The sequence below is a fragment of the Acanthopagrus latus genome, chromosome 3 (assembly GCF_904848185.1).
Source record: "Acanthopagrus latus isolate v.2019 chromosome 3, fAcaLat1.1, whole genome shotgun sequence".
Classification (NCBI taxonomy): Eukaryota; Metazoa; Chordata; class Actinopteri; order Spariformes; family Sparidae; genus Acanthopagrus; species Acanthopagrus latus.
Window position 1 is genome coordinate 23426830 of NC_051041.1, and position 23933 is coordinate 23450762.

Consider the following 23933-nt stretch of genomic DNA (forward strand, 5'->3'; position numbering starts at 1 on the left):
GATTACCACTGAAGCGCTCCCAAACAGTGCTTACTGGCTGATCTGGACATAATATGATCCATCTTGGCTGGACTGGGCTGCAGCTAATTATTAACCAAGCAAAGGTATTTTAACATGTTTCAGAGTTACTGTTTTGTCTTTTTGCCCAACAAATCAAACTTGCTGCCTAGACCCAAATGATAGATAATCACTTCACTTAATCACAGTTAGCTTTCAGACTTAGTGAAGCAATGGTGGAGACAAACGCAGAGCAAAAATGTGTGTATATTGGATTATTTTTTACATATTAGGATGCCATAACTGCAAATGAATTCTAATATTGCTCTATGTGGATGTATAAACATTTAACATGCTCGCCACATTGCTTACAGGAGACAATTCTTTCTTTCTTTATTCCTGCACTTTGGCAGACATGGTTCCTATGCAATGAAAGTTTACAGCTTGAATCAAATGCTTTACCTCCAGAAAATGTGGTCTAGATAAACTGTCATAGTGGTGACCTATAGCTGTTTTCCTAGATCTCGAAATGATGACCAATACAACAATGAGACCAAAGTTGCTCTGGGACGAGCTGTAAACCGAAGTGTGCAGAATGCAGCCTGTCAGATGATGAATCCTCGAGCTGCTGGTGGAATGTGTTAGGTGTGAACTCTCCATAGGTAGTTTGACCTCTCGCCTTCCTGGAGGGAGGAGACTTAAGCTCATTATTATTACCTTCATTATTTCAAATGCTGGACCAGATGCCGGAGCGGGAGGGGGCCCAGCACGCCCAACGGGGACCTGAGGAACCTGATTGGTCGGAAAGAGAAGAGCGGTTTGGAGGCCAAAGGGTAGATTCTTCCGGAGATGAGACACCATCTGCTGACTGTCTCTCCCTGACTTTACATCATCTTGCTACATATAGGACTTTGAGGAGGGGATCATTTTGCTCATTTTGGATGATGACATTGCCTACACTTGTATTACATCATGTAGTCCCGCCAAACAAAATGTGACTATAACAGTCTCGGAAACTGACAGTGTTATTTTCCTTTTGTGAATAAATTGCTTTCAGTTAAACTGTTTCCCTCCTAATTCCAAGGTGAAGTCCAGCAGAGCAGCCTTCCTTTGAGAACTACTTTTTCGGACTGAGGTACCTTTATGACGGCTATTTTGTTGGTACAGCATATATTTAGCAGCTAACACACTCCTTTAGAAGCTAAGGCTAGAACAAAGCACACCTGCAGCAGTAAGCATAAACCTAACTGGCTGGCCAGTTATCATTTTTCAGATTGAGGTACGTTTATGAGGACTATTTTGTTGGTACATGATATATGCGGCAGCTAACGTGAACACAAAGCCCACCCACAGCAATGAGCATTAGCCTAACTGTCTGGCCAATTAGTCTTATTTGGACTCAGGTACTTTCATTAGAGTTATTTTGCTGGTACACACTATACGTAGCCGCTAAAGGAGTGTGTTAACGTCTACATATAGCATGTACCAGAAAATTAACTAACAGCAGTCATCGGCCTCACTGCAGGGCTGGTTAGCCTTTTTTGGACTGAGATTTGTGAGGTGAACGCAAAGCCAAAGAACAGAGCTGTGGCATCCGGAACAAACTCCATTCATGGCTAACAAACAAAGCACTGGTTATTTCCAACTGAGGTACATTTGCGATGGCTAGTTCTCTCGCTAAGAGAACTTGTGGAACATAGCAAATTAGCTGCTCACACACATATCCCGGCTGGACAACAAGAGCCACAGCACAGTCTGTCGGTTGGTATGTTTAGGGGGAGTGGCTTTGCAGTGAGGTCTGAAGAGAGGGGGTGATATATTTATTTTTGGTTGGATACTTTCAAAATTTAGCTTGCTCTTACAAGATTTTCCAACCTTACCAACTCCAGGTTTCAAAGATAAAAAGTATTTCGATGTTTTGTTTACATCTTGCCTCCACTGCCAAAAAAAGACAAGAAAGTCCGAACACCTACAATAATTGGCCTTACTGGCAAGCCAAAGCCTGATGTACCTCGTTCCTCCTCCTCTACTATGGAGCTCCGCCGTTGTCTGAAATCTATTGAAGCAGTGATCAGACACACACGCACACACACACACGCACACACTGTAGTTTATTTTGAGTCAATCCCACATACACTTTCTCTGCTGCCATACATACTCACTAGCGCTAGTAAATGGGTATTGATCCACAGCTGAAAAGAGGCATTTCATTGTTTTCGGAAATTACTCGCCTTTTCAAGAAAGTATCAATACGCTTGTAGTCATTTTATGTCCAGTTGAGATGAATGTGCTTAGGACCACAGACAGCTTAGGGCAGTCAGAGACTATTGAGAGGCGAACAGACACATCAATGGATTTGGTCCTTCCACATGTTGCCAGTAATCAGAATGAAAAATACATAAACTTTTGTTTGAAACATAAAAGAAAAATGAAATAACATTACATACAGCGTTTGAAGAAACAATGTTAGCCCTGAAAGTCTCAGCCGGGAGAAGGAAAATCAAATCTAATACAACAAAATAAACAAAACAAAAAGTCAAGAAAGGAGATATTTTAAACCTGTTAAACAGAAAAATACAAGTGTAAGCCGTCTGTCTTTTACCAAGTTCCTCTTTAACTTACTGTAAAACTCAACAAAACAGTCTTTGTTTGTCGGTCCACATCACCTCCTCTTTGTTCAAATATGAAACAGCAGAGAGTATACTGAGCAGCAGTTAGCGGTTATGCTATGACTTTTGAGTCTGTCTTCAAATTATTTTCATTTCCATCCATTTCCCGCCACCTTTGAAACCTTTTAAATGACAAAGTGTAGTTATATACACTCTACTTCCACTTGATCTAAAAAGTCGGGTGGAGCACGGCAACCTTGAGTTTGAATTATTTTATCACAGATCTGTAACTGCATAGTAAAGAACTGTAGGCTTGTTGTGCACAGCAAGCTAAAATGGAGAGAAAAGGCTGTGTTTTTAGATTCAGGTGGCAAAGGTGACTGTGTTACTGACCCGTCTCATGAATGCCCCCACATTCTGCATAGCTCTGCACATAAATTAGATGACAATGTTGTTTGCCTTCTCCTCCATCATAGCTCTGTGGTGGTCCCTGCACATACAGCTACAAATTTATCTTAGCACGCAGAAAGCTCATGAGCGGAGTGGAACCTGACACAGGGCGACCTTTGCACCAAGCCAGGTCGCAGTGAAGGCCACGCTCAAATGAGCGCACCCACCACTCGTCCGCAGATCGAACAGGGCACTTCCTTTGTTAAAGCAGCACAGATCAACATCATTAAGGCAGAACATGTGCACTTACGAGACACGATGCGGGCAGACTTTGAATTCAAATGAGAGAGATCATCCTCAAGGAGAAAAGCGGCGCCAGCTTTGATGAATAGATCCCGTTGTGATTTATGTCACCCTTGCACGTTTCATGTAAGCTCTTTTAAAGCCCTGCCTGTGTCATCGGGAGTATTGTGGCCGATTCCAACGGAAAACTTTCACTCGCGTTTCCTTCTCGCTCATATGAATGTTGATAAGAGTAATGGAAGGAATTTAGAATGGAGGAAACTGTTCCTCAAAAAAAAAAAAAAAAATCCTCTGCGCTATTTCCTTTGACAGGAAATTGTGTCTTTGATTTAAGCCACCACACTCATCTGGTCATCGCATGCGAGGTGTCGCTCCTTCCTACGATGGAGAGGAGGAAATTTGCTATTGCCGCTCCGGCTCAAACGCTCAAGTGTCCGAGAAGTGAAAAATAAGATTGCAAATTTGAATAAACCTGGGTTTAAGAAGTTTAGCTGATGATGGCAAATACAATAAGGGGAAAGTGGGACAGAGTGACAGATTAATTTGTCGTCCTTTTGTCTGCACTCGCATCCTGCTTCTGCTGGCACCAGGGGAGTGCCATTAATGAACACTATTGACCAGGCACAGTCTGGGAGGAAGATTCACACCTGCCAGACTACCAGGGAGTGTGTCCTTAGTGTGCGCGTGTCACCTACACTGATAATGTAAGAGGTCGTTTTCACATTGAGCGTCCCACATGGTCCCCGATCAGTCAAGCGGACGCGGGAGGCTGATGATATCACACTCGCGTGCAAATACGACATCATACATTCGGCTTATCGTTTCTCACAGTTGCATGTCTTATGATATTGACTGTGGTATTGGTATATGTGATTTATACCCTGCAAACAGAAGGTGGAAGCCTGATGATGTTGATGTGCTGTTTGTCACAGTTAGGGTCGACTGCATCATTACTGCAGCTGGGCCGCCTGGGTCTATTCAGCGTCAGGGTGGTGTCAGAGGCACCATTAATAATATTAACAAGGCCATCAGAACTAACATGATCTTGCTCAAGGGCAGGTTTGGACGCAGGGAGGAGAAATCTCAGCGCGACAAAGTAACTGCGGAGTAAATGTGTGAGAAGCTCTTCCTAGCAGAAGGAAGCTATGGCTGTTCGAGAGCGCGGCGCAGAGAGAGGTGGCAGGAAAGAAGGAAATCCACTGAACCCTTCTCTCCCAGTCACCCTGAAACCACAGCAGCACACACCTGTAGGCAATCACTTCATTAAGCGCTGATTGGATGCAGACTGCAATAAACGCAACCTCGCTGCCACACACACACACATGCAGAGCAAGTAGCCTCAGGGCAGTTGGACTACTGTTGCCTCGACGGGGCAGCATACAGGAAAAAATGGCTTGTGGAGTTCATTTGGGGTAAGTTGTTTTTTTTTTTGTTTTTTTTTACTGCTTTTCCGAGCATGTGTTGAGTAACTGCTGGCTGGCCCATTTCTTCTGACCTTGATGTTTTGTCTTCTGTGCAGGATCTTGCTGATTTGCTTAGCTCAAGCAGAACATGTACGCTGTTCGTGGTCTAAACAGGGTGAGCAGAGCACAAAGGCGTCAATGTCCCTCTGGCAACGTGATACACGAGCTGCGCATTAATGGCCTTGTTTTTTTTTCTATTGCAGCTCAAAGCTCTCAGAGACAAAACAGCAATGCATATGTTGGCTTTGCTCAGCAGCAGAGTGGACAAGGAAGACTTGCTAGCAACTATCCCCAGAATCAACTCAGACTGGCCTCAGCCCAGAGCAGGAGCTTCAACACAGAGCTAGCGGCTAGCAGCGGCAGGAGGTTTAGCCAGGTGTACTCCAGCGGTGGCGACACAAACTTTCATTCACAACCAACTCAAAGTGGCCACTCGTCAGTCAGGCTGGTTCAGAGCAGCTCGCTCTCAAAACCTAACTGGCGACCAGCAAAGTCGAATCGCGCAAATGCACAAACTTCACCAAAAAACTCTTTTGGACTTTCTACCGCTATTGCTAGTGGAAGTTCTGTGAGTAAGTATAAGAAACCGAATGACTTTGCTAATGTCAGCAAGAAAAGGACTTGGCCAGTTCAGCAGGGTACAGCACATGTTGGCAAGTATGTGTCCAGTAGTTCTACAGCTGTTCAGAGTCCTAGAAGCCTGTCTGCAGCACAGAAGGCTCCCAGCGCGGCTGCTGCTCCAGCCAGTTACTGGCCGAGAAGCTACGTTCCTGTCGAGTCTTCTAGCCGGTTCAGTGTGGGTGCTCCAGCGCTGCAGATGCAGACTTCAGCCACTGCCCGCGCCAGAAGAGTCTCTTCACATCGTGGCTCTAAAGCATCTAAACCTTCTCGCTTCTCACCCTCAAATGAGAGGAGCGTAAATAACCCCAGCCAGACTGAGGCTGGAAACCGATACAAAAGTAAACTCTTTCAGCCAACAGGAGGAAATGCCCAAGGAAGCCAGTCCCTTCCAGCGTCCCAGAAACAAAATGCGCTCAACGTTCAGCCACGCAGCTACACCTCCACTAAGCTCCCTGCCTCTGAGAGCAGCGGAACAGGAGCGTCTGGTCAGCGCTTCGCCCCAACCAGAACCTACGACATCCCTGACCGCTTCGGTGGCTTCGCTATCAGACGGCTGAAAGAACCTGCTGACCAGAAGGTGAGCGTCAGGGAGCCACAGCAGTCATATCCTACCTCGTGGCAGAGTGCATCTCTCAAACAGCAGCGGCAGGCCCACCCAGCTCCCCCACAGCAGGCCTACAAGCCACAGGTCCAGAGTATTCACCATGAGAGCAAGTGGAAGAGGGTCAGGCCATCTGGGAAACTAAGTGAGTATCTGTTTTCTTGGTGGTGTTCGCCTCAGCCTGGTCTCTAATATCTATCTCTATCTTCCAATAGGTGCAGCTGGTGTCACTGGATAAGAATTTGGTCTTTTTGAAATAAAGCATTTTTAAGATCTTGACTTCTGTCAATTTGTGTACACTCTGTGCTGAAGCATGTGTGCATATTGCTGTATATTTGGTGCCATCTAGTGTGCAAAAGATGTGGTGCAAAAGGTTTTGAGGTGCCCTCTTATGAGGCTTCAGTTTTTAAGCAACACAATGTAACTTGTGGAGAGGGGTCCCAGCTTTAAGGGCTTGCACACTGAAATTGTTTTGGGGAAAACAAATGCAGATTTGAACTTAAACATTACAAATACTGGGTAAGTGTTAGAATGTATAGCAGAGTGACTTAAACCATAAGAACTTGGATAATTTCTCCAAGGAAAATTTTATGGGGGCCATAAAACAGACTAAATGGACCCCATTTATCTGTCAGCAGGTGTTAATGGTAAACTCATTCCTCATTTGTTTGTTTTTTTTTAATAAAACTTCATTTTATTTGCATGTCCACAATAACTTTACCTCTTAGGTTTAACAAAATTTTAATTTGCAATACAAAAATTTACAAATTGAATAAAGACTGCCTCTTATTGGTCTTAGTACATTACTATAGATAACTGAGCAACAGACTTGTAAACACAAGTGTAAAACGTTTGTATTGTCAGGACCATGTTTGAACTGTTATCTGGGGTGGAGATGTGGCTGTGGAGTGATGGGCAGTTCCTTTGAAGGCGGGAGAATGAGGCTAGTTGCAGCCTCTGCCTGGAAGCTCCTTTGTTTCAGTGGCTTGTGGACACCAAGTAGTTTTACAGTCTTGTAGATCAGCCATGCATTAACAAGGCCTAGCATTATGGTTTACCAGAATAGGTAGAGGTAACAGCTCTGTGACCTCACGTGGTACTTGTACCTTGCAGGGCATGCTTCTAAGAGGTCTACCCCTCCCATGAATGCGTTGTACTACTTCACAATGGGGCTAACAGATCTGTTGTCCTACCACTTGACAATGGCCATGCGTTCTTCTTTCTCCACCCTGACATCAACAGATCCTCTGCCTCTTTTGGAAAGATTTTTCTCAGCTTCAAGCAGCCAAGCGATTGCTGCGGAGTGTTCCTACAAAGTAGATCTCAAGCTGAAGAAGCTTGAGCACCAGTGGTGCTGAAGAAAACAAGCTGTCTGCAAATATTAGTTTTATTTTGACGGGAGAGTTTCACACAGCTTGACCACAATGTCACCTTCCATGCCAAGTGAGTTCTCGTCATTTTCCCAGTAAGCACGATTTCCCAACTGTTGGCAAAGACCCATGTGCAGGTAAGAGGCCAATCAATATTTCCAGCTCCTTAACAGTGGTGTTAACGTTGCTGTGACGTGCAGATTTTTCTACACTGTACAAATTTGTTTGCTCCTTCAGTAACTTAAGCATTTCCGCTGTGATGAACCTCTTGAAACACTGTAGGGGAGTATGAAGATTGTCTGGGGGTGTGGCACTCTCTCCTTTGAATGAGCACTCAAGAAAATAGTTTTGTGCCCTGGGTGGTTGTATTTTGCTGTCCAGGGTTCATCTTTGGTTGAGGTACTTCATCTAAATCACTAGACTCACTTGACTCGTCATTCTCCATGTCTTCGTTGCTGGGAGTGTAATCTTCAAGGTCTTCATCTGAGCTACTTTCACTGTTGTCTCCCTGTATGACTGCCAATGCATCCTGAACACTGTATCGCTTCTTATCCATACTGCAGGTAAAATTAGATTGCAATTTTCATCATTAGTTTCAATTTTTATTATTTATTTTCATTAAATTTTCAAATAACATAAGGTAGAAAAAAAGTTGATTTGGGGTCTGTTTATTTTATTGACTGATGGGTAAAAATGGTTTCTTTATATATTTGATTAATTACTGGATTCATATAATGTGATTTTTGTTTACATTTGTGGAACAATATAAAATATATTAGCTAAATATCATTGAATAAGTTAACTGACCAGCTCATATTTTTTTTCTTATTGTGACATATATGTCACATTAGCTTTTCCATGACAGTTTTAAGGTTAAAAGCCGAGTGTGACAGTGTGTCACAACGATATTTACCTGACTTGTTTTATATCAACTTTATATCAAGTTTACAACAGGTTAAATGTAAGAAAGGACATCTTAAATGGTTTGAATCTTACCTTTGTCAACCAAAAGCAAGCTCTTTATATTTAGCTGGCTCTGCCCCTAGTGGTAACCTGGCACACACACATCACGTGAACTGTCACATGACCCACCAGGATGTTTAGTACGTGTCACTTCATGAGTTAAAGTCAAGGATAAAGCTGCTCATTGAATTTTCCAGAACATTTAAAGGACGTGTGACACCTGTGTCTCGGTGGGTTTCTCCTATGGGTTAAGCTGAAAATATTCCAGTTTTATTTGTATGCATTTACAGCTGTGGTATGAATCACTTACAGGACCAAATATTGCAGAAAATGTTTGGGATGCCTTATATGGTGGTACATGTAGCTTTTCTACTTATGCATTACTTACACCATTTTCTTCAAAAGGCCGAGATGAGTAGTGTCAAAAAGCTGCACTGATGGACATCTTCATATCACTTAGACCTGAATGTACCCTCACACACTTGGGCTGCATTGCGGTAGATGTAATTGTTAAAAGGATTTGTCCTTTCTCCGCATTTAAATGAGAAAATAGGATTTTCAGACCTCAGTGATAAATTCTGATTAAGTTTTCTATCAGCTGTGTATCAATTGTCAAAACTATTTACTAAACTTTGTAAATTTCCCATATGACTGAACATATGCACATATTTAAACAGTCACATGTCAACCTGTAGTCAAATGGGACGATTCTTTGCATTTATATTGGTTTACTCTTTTTTTTTTTTTTTTTTAATTAAAATCAGTTTTATTGAGATTGAATGTTGACATTGCATTACCTACAAACACACAGTACATATCGAACATGGAAGCTGCATAATGTGCTTCCATTCTTTACTACAAACCTCAGGCCTGTTCATCTAGGAGCTGCTCGGATCTCACCCATGTCAAAATGTCCTGAGTTCTGCAAAGTTACAGATTGCTCTGGCATCTGGTGGAGAAACTGTTTGGAGGTGTTACAGCCAGAACAAACACAACTGACACGTGCAAGCAACTCAGGTTGACCCGATGGAGAAGCTGAAACCTCATGAATCTTGTGCGTCTTGATTTCTGCAGCTTTTGACAGCCTCTTCAGTGTGTGAGGAGGCATGCAGTGACAGCTTCATCTGTCGCCGGTGAGTTAAGGATGCTGTCGTCTAACTGACGCTCCAGTTTGAGGTTTAAGGAAGCAGATTTGGTGCCGAAGAGTCTTACCCTGATGCTGACAACAAATAATAAATGTGATCCCAATAAATGAAGACAGTAGCTAATAAGATGGTGATGTGCTGCACAAAATGTTATCTTCATCTTCTCACAGTCTGATGTCACTAGGGTTTTGTGGTCTTAATAGAGCACTTAGCTGCCTGGTTGAATGAAGCACCACATGACTTCCATCTTGTCCTGTCCTCAGTCGTCCTTCTGATCCGCTCGTGAGGGACCGTTTCTTCGACGTTGTCATGGAAACTCTGGTCGTACTGTATGTTTCCTTACAGTAACGACACGTTACCACAGGAAGGCGCTGCAGGGGTGACTACAGAGTGGCTGTATGCTGGCAGGAGGACACTCAGCTCCTCATTTCACCTCTTGGTGGTGTTTGGGGTTGGACTATGACAGCTGTTGAGGGGGGGGTGAACGTGAAAATACAACAAGAGTGAATTACTCATCAGCCCCAGCCACCTGTACCTCTGTCAAGAAAAACCTGACGGCAACAACAGAAAAAGAGAGAGTTTTGTTATGTTGTTACTGATTCTGAGTGTTCCTTCGTCAGCACCAGCCACCTGAGTGGAAACATCCCACAGAGTGAGTCCGATGAAGAATCAGCGAATCACTAACGACAGAACGTTCATGGATCACAGAACGTGATGTTATGAACGATTTCCATCCCTGTGTCTGCTCGAGTCATCTTCACCTCAGTAAATAAAAAGAAATCAAAGGGTGATTAATCCAAGTGATGCTGAACAAGCAGGTACATCAAACAGTGTGTCAGCTTGCATACTTGACTGCCAGTGATTTTAAGTAACACACTAACCGTAGGTCGTTTTCTTTGCGAGTCACAGTGTTGTACTTAACTTTCAACCACAGGATGTGAATGGCAGTGGTTCAGCTGGTAGAGCAGGTCCTCCTCATTTCAGGGTTATTGTTGCTCTTGTGTACCCATGAAGCTTCAGTGAGGCTCAGGCCAGTGTGGCTCCCGTCAGAGCCAGCTGAGGTTTTACAGTCAAATTAGCTCAGCTGGCTCCAGTCGACAGAAAAAAAAAAAGCAGCCGTAAGGACGAAATCAGGCGGGATGAGGAGGAAATCCTGTATTTATTATAATATTCTCACAGCACAGGTCGAACAGGGGAAGAGATTTTTTGTTCACACACATCTCGCTTTCTTTTGTTGTTCTTTCTCCCCTCCTTCCCTCTCTTTGTCGGTTCCTGACCGGCTCATATGAGATTAAAAACTCGCCTGACTGAGGGGCGAAGCTGGTCTTCACAAGGCCACAAGTTAGTTTTACATGCAGTATGAGTACCGCATTTCTTTTTTACCCTCACTAATATAACCTGAATCATAAAAAAAAAACTAAACTGTGTTTCCAAGATGATGTCACTGTTGCCGACACACCAGCTGTTTGCACTGAGCCGGGGTCATATCTGATGTAGCCAACCGGTTTTGATGTGCGCAAAACTGCACGCGTAATTACGCGTTGGTGAACTTTGGGGACCTCGACCAGGCCACGCGTGACAAACGACTGAGATCTCCAGAATCACCACACAAACGTCTGAGCTTCTGTGAACTCTGTAGCTGCTGATTATCATGCAGGAGCCGGTGGCATCCTGGACTCACGCCATTTCTTTGTTTTCAGACAGGACAATGAAACCATTTGAGTGATGAGGAAAGAAAAGTCTTAAAAGATAAAGTGATGATTAAACAACAGGTGTAGTTCTTTGTCCATGAGCACTCAGACACAGTGTGGTTCAGTTGAGCTTCCTCCTTCGCTCAAGCTCATAGCAACTCGGTTCCTGTTCCTCTAAAGGGACATGGGAAAATTAGTTCACAAATGTGATGAACTTTGAATTCAAAAAAGGTCCCTACAGCAGCTCTGAATACATGTTAAAACCTGTAAACCTCGTCTTGATTGGCCTGCATGTCCCGACGCCTGCTCCTAATGATTCCATCGTCTCCATGGTTACAAAACGTATCGATTTAATGCATTTCATTAAAAATGGCCCAGTTGCCATCAATCAATCAATCAATCAATCAATCAGACTTTACTCACAGAACACTTTTCATACATTGTAATGTAGCACAAAGTGCTTTACAGAGTTAAAACAACAAACCCCCCCACACACACACATTCACCCACACACACTCACATTCACCCACACACACTCACATTCACCCACACACACTCACATTCACCCACACACACTCACATTCACCCACACACACACACGTATCCAGCGATTTAAAAATAAATAAAAGAGTGAGTAATGATAAATAAATAACTGGTAATAAATTAAACAGGGCACTAACAACAGGTGGTGCAGAACTGAGGAAACGCTGTCATCGATGTATTTCACTGAGGAGACACTAGAGGCAGTAAGATAAAGATAAAATAATAAAACTCTAAAACTAAGAACGATAAAACACCAAAGGAGGTTAGGAGTCTAAAACTGCGGTTTAATTGATAAATTAAATAAGAAAATCATAAACAAAGTAAAACAAGATAAAACGAAATAATTGAAATAAATAAATGAATAGTAAGTGAATAGATAAATAGAATAAAGCCAGGTTTAAGCAGAATAAAAACCAATGAATAAATAGAATTCAGCTAAAAGCCAGCCTAAAAAGGAAGGTCTTAAGGTTCCTCTTAAAAGGAACTTAAAAACATTCTCCAGTGCCCTCAGTTCACAAACGTGGACCGTGGAACTGAAAGGCAGCCTCACCGTGAGTTTTTGTTCTCACTTTTGGAATAGTTAAAAGTCCGTGACCAGGGGATCTGAGGGTTCATACAATAAAAGCAAATCTGATAAATAGGTGGGGCCAAGGCCATTACGAGCTTTAAAAGCTAATAAAAGGAACTTAAAATCAATCCTAAAGCAGACAGGTAGCCAGTGCAGAGACGTTAGAATCAGTATGATGCGTGCGTCCTTTCTGGTCTTAGTCAACACCCCTGCTGCAGAGTTTTGAAGTAGTTGTAATTGAGCTATGTTCTTTTGTAGGAGACCAGAAAACAGAGCGTTGCAACATACATTCAAACCGACTCATAACAGGTACACACTGAGAAATCTGCAATTATCATCAAATCTGTGTTTTTCAAACAGGCCATTAAGTACCATACCATTTCTTCAGTTTCAAATTAAAAATGTATTGTTAACTTTTGTACTGAGGAAACTCGCAAAGTTGTTAGACAGGTAGACAAGTAGAAAAAGAGGAGAAAGAGTTGCGTTACCTCACCCTCCAGTCAGCGGTTGTTCTTCTTCTCTTATTAAGGCAGTCGTTCAGCTCTCCAACAGGTTTTCCAGATTCTTTCAGCCTTCCAGATGTTGTCAACTCCAAGTGCACAACTTCCTTCTGTCACTAAAAAAAATCATACAGACACAATCATGCCCAGGTGATAGCCCCTCCACACTGGATTTGAGATGAGACGATCACCTGTCACAGGGGCTCCTGTAGCTCCTGATCATACACACCATGGCTGCTGAGGTCCACATCATCTGGAGTCACAATTACAAGTTCAAACTTCAATTCATCTATTATAAGTATTCACTGAAATGAGAACATTACCTGTTCTTATATTAGCATTTTCTTTTATCAAACTGGGCCCCAGATGCAAACACCTACACTTGACTTCTTGACCTAGAAGGCTTTAAATGTTTAAAATATACCGAAACCAATAAATAAATAAATAAATAAAAAATCGTCGAGCACAGAGCTGGACAACGTTATCCCACAAGATGTTTCCAGCGGTAATGTCTGCTTTTGCACGAAGAGACTGTTAACACAAAGCCTGTGTTTAAACCGCTGGCCTGAGGTTTGAAATATGTCCAGGATCCAGTGTTTTCCAAGCTGGGAGGATACCAGGGACTAAAGTCAGGAGGAAATCTGAGCTTCTGCTGCTGCAAGCCTGATTCCATGAAGCTGTGACGTCATCTCCATGGTGCTCTGATTGCAGCTGCACCTTAAGGCACCTTGTTGAGCATCACCTCCCATCACATGGCACCCAGAAGCTTACAGATAATCACTGTACTTTGCAGTTCTCACCAGATGAGGGCAGCATATCTTCAGAGTAGAATGAAGAGCCAGCGAGATGACACACATACATAAAGTATATTGGCTACCAATCAAAGACCATATAGACAAAAAAAACATCAAATCACAATATAATACATAAACTACACTCAGATGCTGAGTTGACAAACACGCAAAAACCTCTAAAGTCACAACTCGGATCTAACAGTGTGCTTATTCAATATGGTGCAATTATGGACGTTTGCGGCTTTAAACACAATGTCCTGTGATTCAAGACTCACCGCAGAGTCCGTCCAGCCAAACCTCAGCGATCACCCACTGTGACTTAACGCTGTCATCAATATCCGAGCACATGGATATCGACAGCGCTCCAGCGAACCATCCTCTGACACACAATGCCGTCTGTATGTCGGAGAGTGGAGGGATGCCAGGAGGGCCCTCTGTAAGATTCCTCAGGTGCTTTGTCGATGCAATTATAACGGATCAACGGCGTCTTTAGATACGCGGAACGCTTTTTTTTTTTTTTTTTGGCAGCATGTGTTCAGCGCTGGCTGCCGTGATTGTTTGTCGTGGCTCTTGCAGAATATCCATGACAGATGTCTTCGCCCCCCCCAGCTTCAGGTGCCAGCATGAATGAAACGTAAAGCGCAAGATCTCGTGGTTGTTTCAGTGGCACCTGTTGCTGAGACGTCTCCACTTAGTATGGATGTGGAGCACTGGGCAGATGTGGCAGGTAGGCTCCTCTGATTGTTCTCGCATGCGGCCGCAGATGGACCGGAGGGTCTCTCGCAGCGTGCCAGCAGTGTCGATTAAGAGTATTCATAGGCAGGCGCACAGATGTGTCTTTGTTTTTGTCGTATTCTTCTCTCTCTGTGCCGAGCAGCAGTTCACCACTGAATCAAGCTGTCAAAGAATAAAATCAGCACTTTATGCTTTCTACTTTTTGTTTTTGTTTTTTTTGGTCCACTCCTACACTCCAACAAATGTTCCCTGTTTAACAATATCCAGCTAAAACTCACAATGCACAAAGCTTCATACCCTTGTGTCTTTTCAGAAGAATGATTCTTCAGCTTACATCTGATATGCACAACAGTTGGGTGCACATATAGTTGTCGCAATCTAATGATCTTCCCCATATATATATATATCTATATATATATATATATATATATATATATATATATATATATATATATATATATATATTCCAAATAAAGTATATTTTCGCCAAAAGTGACCTGCAACACTGTGCTGTTACCAACAGATGTCCTCTACAGAGCACAATGGGGCAGACAGTGGAAACACCACTGTTAAAGAGGACCGGTGTGTGACCTCAAAATCAATATATGGTTGAGGCATGAGGTGAGTAGCTAATGATCTTTTATATTATCATTATTTAGTGTTTAGCTCTTCAAGCAGCATTTTTTTATATGAAAGGTCAGCTTTAAAAATGTATATGTTAATATTTAGGGATGGACCAATTCTTGGTCTGGCTGGTTATCAGGACAGATATTCAGCATTATTTGTTTGATTGCTGATAAAATAAATGAATTTGAAAATGCACTGCTTTGGCCCTGATACAGCATCCTCTCTCTGTCTCGTTCAATGTCCCGCCCACAACACTGTCTGATTGGTTACACGTCAGTAAGGAAACAGCATATATACCCTGCATGATCTGAATCAAAGTAACTAGTCACGAAAGTTATCAAATAAACATATTGGAGTGGTCAGATAGGAAAGTGAAAACATGGAAATACTAAAAGTTCCTCAAAATTGTCCTCAAGTGCAGTAAACTGTAGTTACATGTAATCGCTGGTTGTTTAATATTTTGACCCTATGATTATTATTATTTTTTTAATACAAATGAATATTGGTTCAAACATCCGCGATTGCTCTCCTTGATTACTTATAAGGTGTAAAATGAAAACTGTATCTGTTGACATCTAGTTCATGAACAGACTGACAACCTTGGCAGTGCACACAGGTTTATTTCTGCAGATTCATGTGCCTCAGTGTATTTTACAAAGTCAATGTTGTCTAAAGGAAGTGAGCACTTCACTTTGGATTACTGTTCTTTCATGTCTCTATTGTGTAAGAGATCTTGATCTCAATGAGACTTCCTGAACAAATAAAGCTTAACGAAGGAAAAACCACTTCAAGAGGCGGCAGCAGCCTTTGAAAATGTAGTTGTTGCCACATTTAGCTCATGCTGACTGTGTTCTGTTTTTACGGATGCTATTTTGTCTTGCCTTCGAGGACTAGAATGGAACATAATATTTTAAAACTTTATAATGTTGTCTTTTGGGCTAAAATAAAAATGGAAGTTTTTGCTCTTTTAACTTTGTCTCTCCTAAATTAACATTAGATCACTGTAAGCATGTCAGACTTGTTTTGTTTTTCTGGCCGCTTCAGTAATGCTGGGTTTATTTAAAGTCGCACAATTTAAAATGCAACTTCCCAACATTCAGAGTTACAGGTTATCTGTATGCATCACGCAGAGAGCCTGTTCACAATCCCCCACCTAATGTAAATAAATATGTAAATATCAGCATGTGTGATCTGGGGACAAGGGCAGCCGTGCAACATCTGGGTGAGATGTGAATCAACGCATGGATGGAAAACATGGCTGCGCATTTGATAAGCAGCGTACTCCACAGAGCTGGCTGTGCCTTGTGTCTCTGCATCCATGAGTAAATATCAAAAGCATCAGCAGAACGCACTGTATACTGCTTTAGACTTAATGAACTGTCTCTGTGCAGGTGAGGTGTGAGCCCGCTTAAAAAAAAAAAAAAAAATCCGGACTTTATTAACTGCTGCCTCAACTATCTGTGAGGTGAATAATAAATAAATCCACAGCAAACGTCTTACGAAGATTTAATGTACATTTATTCTTAACACGTGGAACATATAGTATAAAGATTTCATACTGAATAAATGATATTCATTAAGCCAAAAAAAGGAAAAAAGAGGAATTTACATCAAGTTTTTAGCTACATCATCTGAAATACAAATATGCAGAATCCGCATCACTGGAAAAAAAAAAAAATAAACAAAATAAACAAAATTAAAATGGTTTCTTCATCAAGGTCTAGTTTGTCATTTATGAAGGAGCTCAAATGGAACCGCAGACATGATTTTTGTTATACTCTCTACACCCAGACCGGAGACAAACTGAAACTTGAAGTTGTGTTTGTTGGGGGAGGGGGGAGGGGAGGGGTGGTGGCATTGGACAGCAGCTAAACACCCCCTGGAGCGCGATACGAGCAGGGTGAGGCGCCTAAGTAACGGAGAGTGTGGGCGTCAAGTAATCACATGGCGTACTTGATGCAGGGAAACTTGTAATCGTCAAAGATTAAAAATGGTGAAGAGCAACAGAAGTTGAGAAAGAGAGAGAAGTGTAATGTACAACATCATATATACACTGCAGCTTGGACTGCATCTAGAGTTGAGGACCAGTCCTAAAGAGGTGACTTTTTAATATAAGGGTCAAGTCATACAATCAAGGGACAAAGAGAAGAGGTCGGGGTGTTGTAGGTTCACCATACTTTGGGGGGAAAGCCGTTTTCTCTCTCGACATTAACTAAAACTGTTTTTAAAAACTACAGTTTGCTGCCAAGCCAGCGTATCTCAGTGTGAAACAGTATTATTACAGTATGTTTACAGTTTTTAAGGTGTACAGTACAGAAAAAAGTCCTACAATCTACTGCACAGGCCTCCCATGACAGATGTCTGTTCACAGCCAATAATGTGGTTCCTGTGGGGCTGAGTATATAGCATCCAAAGTTACAGCAATTATACCACACCACAGTCCGTGAGTCTATGAAGCCTCCAAACATGAACCATAATATTGTTTAGTCCGTGCCCTCTTCCCCCTGCCGACCCCCGAGGGAGAAAGCGAGCACACGTATCCCCCAAACTCACTGTAAACGAGACAGCAACTTTGGTTACAGTTTCTTCTTTTTTCTGGAGATTTTTTTTTCTTTTCATTAAAAAACAAGTCCTTTCTGCAGGGCAGCGCACTCTGTCCTTAGCCTGGGTCCCAATCTGCTCTTGTTTGTCAGTATCTTTCCATTTCAGACGTTTAAAATCCACAGCTACTTCATGATATTCCTTCCTTTAGTGAGAAGCAGGGGTAGAAAGACAGTGGAATCCGAGGTGATTTTGCATAAATTAAAAAAAAAAGGACAGTCAGTTTTGCTCTTTTCACTCACACGCAACAGACACACACACATACAAAAAAAGGGGGGGGTGGGGTGACTGGGAACGGAAAGAGGCAGAGCTGAAACCTCCCCACGGCTGTCATGACTGGCCAATCAGAAACAGTACGTCACAGATCACTTGGGACACCAGAGAGTTCATAAGTGGAGACACTGAGATGTCCAGTAGCCGCGACTCGTACAAAGTGAACTCCGAGTGGTTTTCCTCCACCTTGGCCAGGGCATGCAGGGCCCGGGCTGCCCGCCGCATCATGTCCACACTGGTGGGCTCAAACTGAGGTGCGCCCTGCATTTGAAGCAGAGAGCTCTGGCTCTGCTGGTACTGTGTGGCAGCTAGGCTGTCCTCCAGGAAGCCCAGCAGGTTACCCACGCTGCCTTTCTGTACAGCGATAGCCCGCGCTGCTAGGCTGTCACCCTGGGCCAAGTTAGCCAACAGGACGACCGCCATTTCCCGGCAAACGGCCACCTTGCGTTCACCAACCAGACGCACCAGTGAGCCGTACAGCTTCTCCAAGCGGCTGAACGGCGGCGTTGCCAGAATGAGGTCGACGTTGTTGTCCTGGATGCTGAGCTTGCTGAGGGTCTCGAGGACCAGTCTCTGGGGGGAAAGTGAGCCGTGGGGCCCCAGCGTGGGGAAGGGGTCCAGAGCCTCTGCTGAGGGGCAGACGGCCCAGTGGAGCAGGCCATCCAGCAGCGGCAGGCATATACTCTCTGGGTAGATAGAAAGGTCCAGCTGGCCTGAGATGTTCGCCAGAGTGACCAGGCAGTTCTCCCTTAACACCTCGAGGCAATCCCACCACCACTCATCTCTCTCGCAACTCACGCCTTCATCCTCCTCTTCCTCCTTCTCGTAGGTGACGGGCGCCTGTTTGCGCTCAGGGTGCCTGTGGTGAAGCAACACGAGGCGGCCCAACAGCAGCAGGAGCCCTGGGTGTTTTGACATCTCCTGGTCGTTTCCGGGAACGAAGGAGAGGCTTCGCACAATGTTGGACACGCAGATGCAGCGCCGAGCTAACGAGTCCTGCCAGTATGACAGGGTGCTAAGTGGCGTTTCATCCTTGCTGTGAGGCTCGTCCTCCAGGATCTTGATGTTGCGTCGGCTCTGGAGGTCAGGGTTGATGCTGAACAAGTACTTGCCGTTCTCTTTCTGCTCTTCAGCACCTCCACGAACCGCTTCCTCCGTGACCGAGCCTGGGCGGGCAGATAGTACATCATCAATGGTGGCAGTGACCGGAGCACCAATGGGAAGAGGAGGAGGCGTCTTCTCCGCTGGAGACTTCTGAGGTTCAGAAGACTGGGGCTGCTGCTGCCGAGGCTTGTTCTCCCCGTTGGACTTGGCTTTCTCCGAGTTTTCCATCACAGTCTCAGTCACCTGAACTTTCTTGCCGCTCTCAGTGGCTGTTGCTGTGCGTTTCCGTTGCTTCAGAAGGTCCATTCGGCTCTCAAAGTGGGTCTGGATATGTTCGGTAGTGTCACCACCACCAATGCTCCAGTGTATCAGGCCGCTGTCAAAGCTTTGCCGCTGCCCAAGCTTGGACGAGTGGTTCACCAGGAAGGGGTTCTTCTTCCTCACCACCTTGATGGGGAGTTTATCAAACTTGCTAGCCTGCTTGGGCTTCTCCATGTGGAGGTTGGGGTCCTGGGAGGACCCTGAGGTAGAGGTATTGGGTTCCTTGATAGAAGACTCCCTTTCCTTCTCCTCTTCCTCATCCTCTGAAGACTTGTGTTTCTGTGAGCTCTCCTCCTCCTGTTTCACCTGGACCAGCGAGGAGGTGTCAGGATTGGCCTTTGTTTCCTCCACTTCCTCATCCTCTTCGTCGTCTTCGTCCAAGTCCATGTCCTCGCCTTCAGGCATGGGCATGTCATCATCAGAGTCCTCTGCAGCGTTAGGGTCTATGAGGGTGCGCTGGCCGGGGTCTCCTACTTCATACTCCTTTAAGATGCCAAAGATCTCAATGAGGCAGCGTCGGAAGTACTCCACAACCAGCTCCAAGAATCCAGGCAGCTAAGGAAGAGAAGAAGAGGGAAGTCACCAAAACTCTCCAATAAACAACAACTTAATACACTTGTGACAAGGTATGTCTGATTGTGTTAATGTAAGTTGATCAGATGTGGCTTACCTGGCACAAGTTGAAAGTAGAAATGCTATTGTCGTCATACAGTAAAATGTTGATGGTGTCCAAGGCCCAGGTGCTTTCAGCTAGTAAGCCTGACTTTAGTGACATCATCACTCTCCAAGCCTCAGGAGTGCCTGAAAAGACAACAGACAGAATATGAGAAATATGAGAAATCCTTATAGGATCAGTTATTACCACTGTGAATGACGGATGGACTAATACCTGATGGTATTAATCCATCTGTACCATCAGGATTGGTATAAATTTAACTCCTTATTACTTATGACACCAATTCCATACAAAACAGCTTTTTCTGTTACACAATTCAGTTGCCCACAGCACAGCCAGGGGTATCAAATGGCAAATTCAGGTCAGGCAGGCGGGTGGTCATTAAGTAGATATTTGGGGGTGATTAGTACTGTGGCCATTCATGTAGAGAAAAGGTCAAACAGAGCACTTTAGACTCTAGTCTATGACCATTCTCAACAAGCAGTTTTTGCTTCAGCAACTCTGTCTTAAATATCTTCTCATACAGCCTTTTATTTCAGTCTTAACTGCACTTTGTTCCTTGAATATGCATGTCTTTTGAAAATACAGAGCAAAGAATTAAATAAAAGTTCTGTACCAATGTCCTTCATGGTGAGTCGCCTGCGGGGCTTCAGGTGGGGTTGGGAGGCCTCCACAGAGCCAGGAGGGAAGGCCACATCTCGCCTGATCATGGGTTGCTGCACAGGGGCCTGGCCAATATGTGACGCGGGTACCGGTGGTCCAGCTTTCTGCACCTTAATGCCCGGATGCATGTAGGGTGACTTGCTGGGAGACGTCCTGCTTTCCATGGGCCGTGGCATGGGTGCTGGGCTTGACACCTGAGGAATGTGGTTCTGGGAAGTCTGGTAGGTGGATGGCAGGGGTCTGGTCATGGGAGGTCCGGAACCACCGGGGCCAAATGGCGGCTGCCGCTGGTTGACGTGGCTAGGCCACTGCCCCTCATGGTTCATGCGCTGGTCTGACGGCATCATCTCCTCCGAGCGGTTCATGCCATGGTAGCTGGGGCCCTGGCCGGGTACAGGAGGCCCCTGTCGGTTGGGATAGTTGGGGTAGCCCATCTCATTGCGACCCTGCCACATTGGGCCCTGGGGGCCGTCAGGACCTGAAGGCATGGGGGTTGCCATCATCTGGGGAGGCATTGGGGACTGGGAGTTGGGGCCTGCAGGTGTCGGTCCTCGGTCCCGGCCGAAAGGAAAAGGGAACTGGTTCTGTGGGCCTGGTGGTCTGCGTTCTCCTCCAGGGTATGCATTATACTGATTATACATGTCCTGTTGGCCCTGGGGCCCAGAGGACTGGGGTCCTGGCTGCTGTTGACCACTGTAGGGTACATTATACATTTCTCCCTCATGGCGCTTGGCTGGTGGTCCATACCCTCCATCTACAGGACGCTTGTAGTTCTGTCAGAAGATAAGTTTCAGCATCATACTCGACTAGTGGTATCACCATACAATAAATTGAGGAAGAACCAATGATTGCATCTGTTCAACAGATCCCAGCATAAATAGGAATGTTTACTGTTAATAAATATATGCTAAAAATCTATATTTAATCATGGGAACATTAAAAAGAAAGAAATCAATTTGCAGTATGAGCAGGGCAAACACCGAACAAAATGTTCTTACCGGTTGCTGCTGTGGATACATTCCTGGCTGTTGATTTGGGTATGGGCCACCAGGGGGAGCTCCTTGGCCAGGGAACTGATTGGTATAGGAGTCATGCCTGGAAATAATAACAAAAGTTCACACCACTACGTTTCACATTTCTTCTTTACAGTAAATACACAAACAGTTGTAGTAGGAAACTCCAACGCTGAAAATCCTATTGTTTTCTAAAATTATCACACTGGCCTTAAAAACAACATCTCGCTTTCTCCCTTTATACAGGCCAATTTTTGCCGTGAATGGTACTGACCGTTGCTGTGGTGGAGGGCGGCTGGGCGAGTACATCCCTGTGTCGGCTCCAGAAGGCATCATGTTTGGCTGAGGAGCTCCTGGTCCCATGGTGCCATCAGGTCCCATGCCTGGCTCCTGTCTGTAAACCCAACAAACAAATCAGTTTGATTTGACTTAAATGGATATTGATGTGAACTGTGAATTGGACTAGTACAGGCCTGTTCTGCATCAGTTTTTAATAGGCAAGATGTACAGATATTTACAATTATACAAGTTGAACTGCATGCTGACCACTAGGAGATTAACGCAGTATGTTTACCTTCGGTCATATCCGTAAGGGTACTGTTGCCTCTGGCCCATCTGCATGTTGGCCATAGGGCCTGGAGGGCCTCTGTTATACTGTTCTCCCATTCCACTGTTGGGGCCTGGTTGCATGAACTGCTCTCCAGCTTCAAACAAAAAAACACAGGTCGTTGTTGGTTATAGCTCTAATAGAACTCCTACAGCATCGTATTGGCTGGTTTGGCTGTTGCTCACCTTTCCTCATACCACCAAAGGGGTCCTTGTTTGACTCATAGGGACCCATTCGGCCCATCATCTCTGGGCCACCCATGCCGGGTTGGTAGCCTTGTGAGTTAGGAGTCATGGCGTTCCTTCTGGAAAACGCTGGATCTCCACCATCAGCAAAGGGGTCCTGCAGATTAACGCTACTCCTATAGGACAACAAGAGGCTTCTTAGTGATAGAGAAAACTATTTGGATGACAGATATTATTTTCAATACATTACATTTTAAGTTTCCAATATTTTCACAACAATGGTAAATGGTTGATAACTCTTCTGATGTCCAAAACAGTATATTGTGTGCAATGATTGCACCTACTTTATGTTATTCTGCAGTTTTCAGGGGCATTCATACTACTGTTTGGGGCTGCAAGTAACAATTGTTTTCATTGTTGATTAAGCTGTCGATTGTTTTTTCGATTTATCACTTAGTTGTTTGGTTTATAAAATGTCAGGAAATACAAAAAGAAATGTCAATCAGTTCCCAGGATGTTTTGTCCAAAACCCAGACATTCAGTTTAGAGAGTAAGTGAAGAAACCAGAAAATATTCACATAAACACTATAATTTTGATGGTTTTTGACCAAAAATATTACTTGATTCATTTATTTGTTAATCTAATCAATCAATTGTTGCACATCTAGAACTATTCTGTACATTATATATAGTTAGTAGTTAGTAGTGGTGTCATTTTCTAAACCCCAATACAATGTTTCAACAATTGTCTTTTCTACTTGCATCATAACAATACTCGTCTTTCACACTCAGTTACAAGCTGGTTGGCTGTGCTTTTATCTTAACATCATCTACCATAACATAATTTAAATATGTTTTCCTGTTTGTTGTATTTCAGTTCCATTTCCTGATCCAATTTCTCAACAGGGATCAGTTTCATTTCACCATCATGACTCCTGATATTGTTAACATCACAGAAACATGATATTGTGGCTTCTAACTTGTACCTGACACCGGGCATTGGAGGCATTTGTGTGTGTGGGGTGGAGGCTGGGGTGGGGGGCTTCAGGTCTCCCCCCTCTGCCATCGAACTACTGGTGGACTGAGGCGTCTGGGGTCCTTGCAGGGATCCAGAACCAGCTGCAAAACAAAGATACACACACTGAGAACTGAGAAACAACAGCAAAGTCCTCGGGTTTGTAAAATGCATTTTTATTTTATTCTAGAGAATTCAAAGCACATCCCCTCCTCATCCCTTGACTTCAGGAATAAAGGCGAGAGTCGATAGCTGATAGTGAAGCGGGGTAGTCTTGTGGATAGGCTGAGCACTGCTGGGGGCTTTTAGGAACACATGCTGCTTTTGGCAATCCTAAATCCCATTAAGAAATTCCTGAGCGCTGCACAGAGGAACACAGTTTGTGTCAAGCTGACTGGCTTTTGAGTGCGCAGCCAGCGAAAATGTTGAATCTTCCAGCTCATCACAGCATGCCAGCATGCCAACACCCCCCCCCCCCCCCCACATCACCCTCTTCCTCAACTACCGCCGGCTCTCGGAGTCACCAGGAAACAATGATCTAAACCCTGACTCTTG

At 44.1% G+C, this 23933-nt stretch overlaps 2 protein-coding genes and 1 long non-coding RNA gene across 5 annotated transcripts in view; 1 reads left to right on the forward strand and 2 right to left on the reverse strand.

The window, feature by feature from the left end:
- The window catches only part of LOC119016877, a 25333-nt gene extending 10828 nt beyond the window's left edge, over positions 1–14505 (reverse strand). Inside the window, exons 1-3 of one of the 2 annotated variants that reach the window (XR_005074279.1) lie at positions 13834–14505; positions 12956–13017; positions 12758–12880 (exon numbers count right to left, since the gene is read on the reverse strand). This is a non-coding gene — a long non-coding RNA (uncharacterized LOC119016877). Of the gene's footprint in view, positions 1–3306; positions 3708–12757; positions 12881–12955; positions 13018–13833 lie in introns of those variants that run through there. The other variant, XR_005074278.1, reaches the window with a different exon arrangement.
- LOC119016874 lies at positions 4573–6263 on the forward strand. The gene is made up of 4 exons (XM_037093221.1): positions 4573–4711; positions 4819–4877; positions 4966–6129; positions 6200–6263. Exons 1-4 carry the CDS (start codon positions 4578–4580, stop codon positions 6220–6222), a joined length of 1380 nt encoding a protein of 459 aa, XP_036949116.1. The 5' UTR covers positions 4573–4577; the 3' UTR covers positions 6223–6263.
- Positions 14506–16399: 1894 nt separating the features above from the next.
- The window catches only part of arid1ab (AT rich interactive domain 1Ab (SWI-like)), a 55238-nt gene continuing 47704 nt past the window's right edge, over positions 16400–23933 (reverse strand). The window contains exons 13-20 of one of the 2 annotated variants that reach the window (XM_037093219.1): positions 23350–23482; positions 22364–22539; positions 22146–22275; positions 21846–21965; positions 21557–21653; positions 20512–21331; positions 19890–20020; positions 16400–19774 (exon numbers count right to left, since the gene is read on the reverse strand). In XM_037093219.1, the coding sequence (XP_036949114.1) occupies positions 17852–19774; positions 19890–20020; positions 20512–21331; positions 21557–21653; positions 21846–21965; positions 22146–22275; positions 22364–22539; positions 23350–23482 (3530 nt within the window). In that variant the 3' untranslated portion in view covers positions 16400–17851. The remainder of the gene's footprint in view (positions 19775–19889; positions 20021–20511; positions 21332–21556; positions 21654–21845; positions 21966–22145; positions 22276–22363; positions 22540–23349; positions 23483–23933) is intronic. The other variant, XM_037093220.1, reaches the window with a different exon arrangement.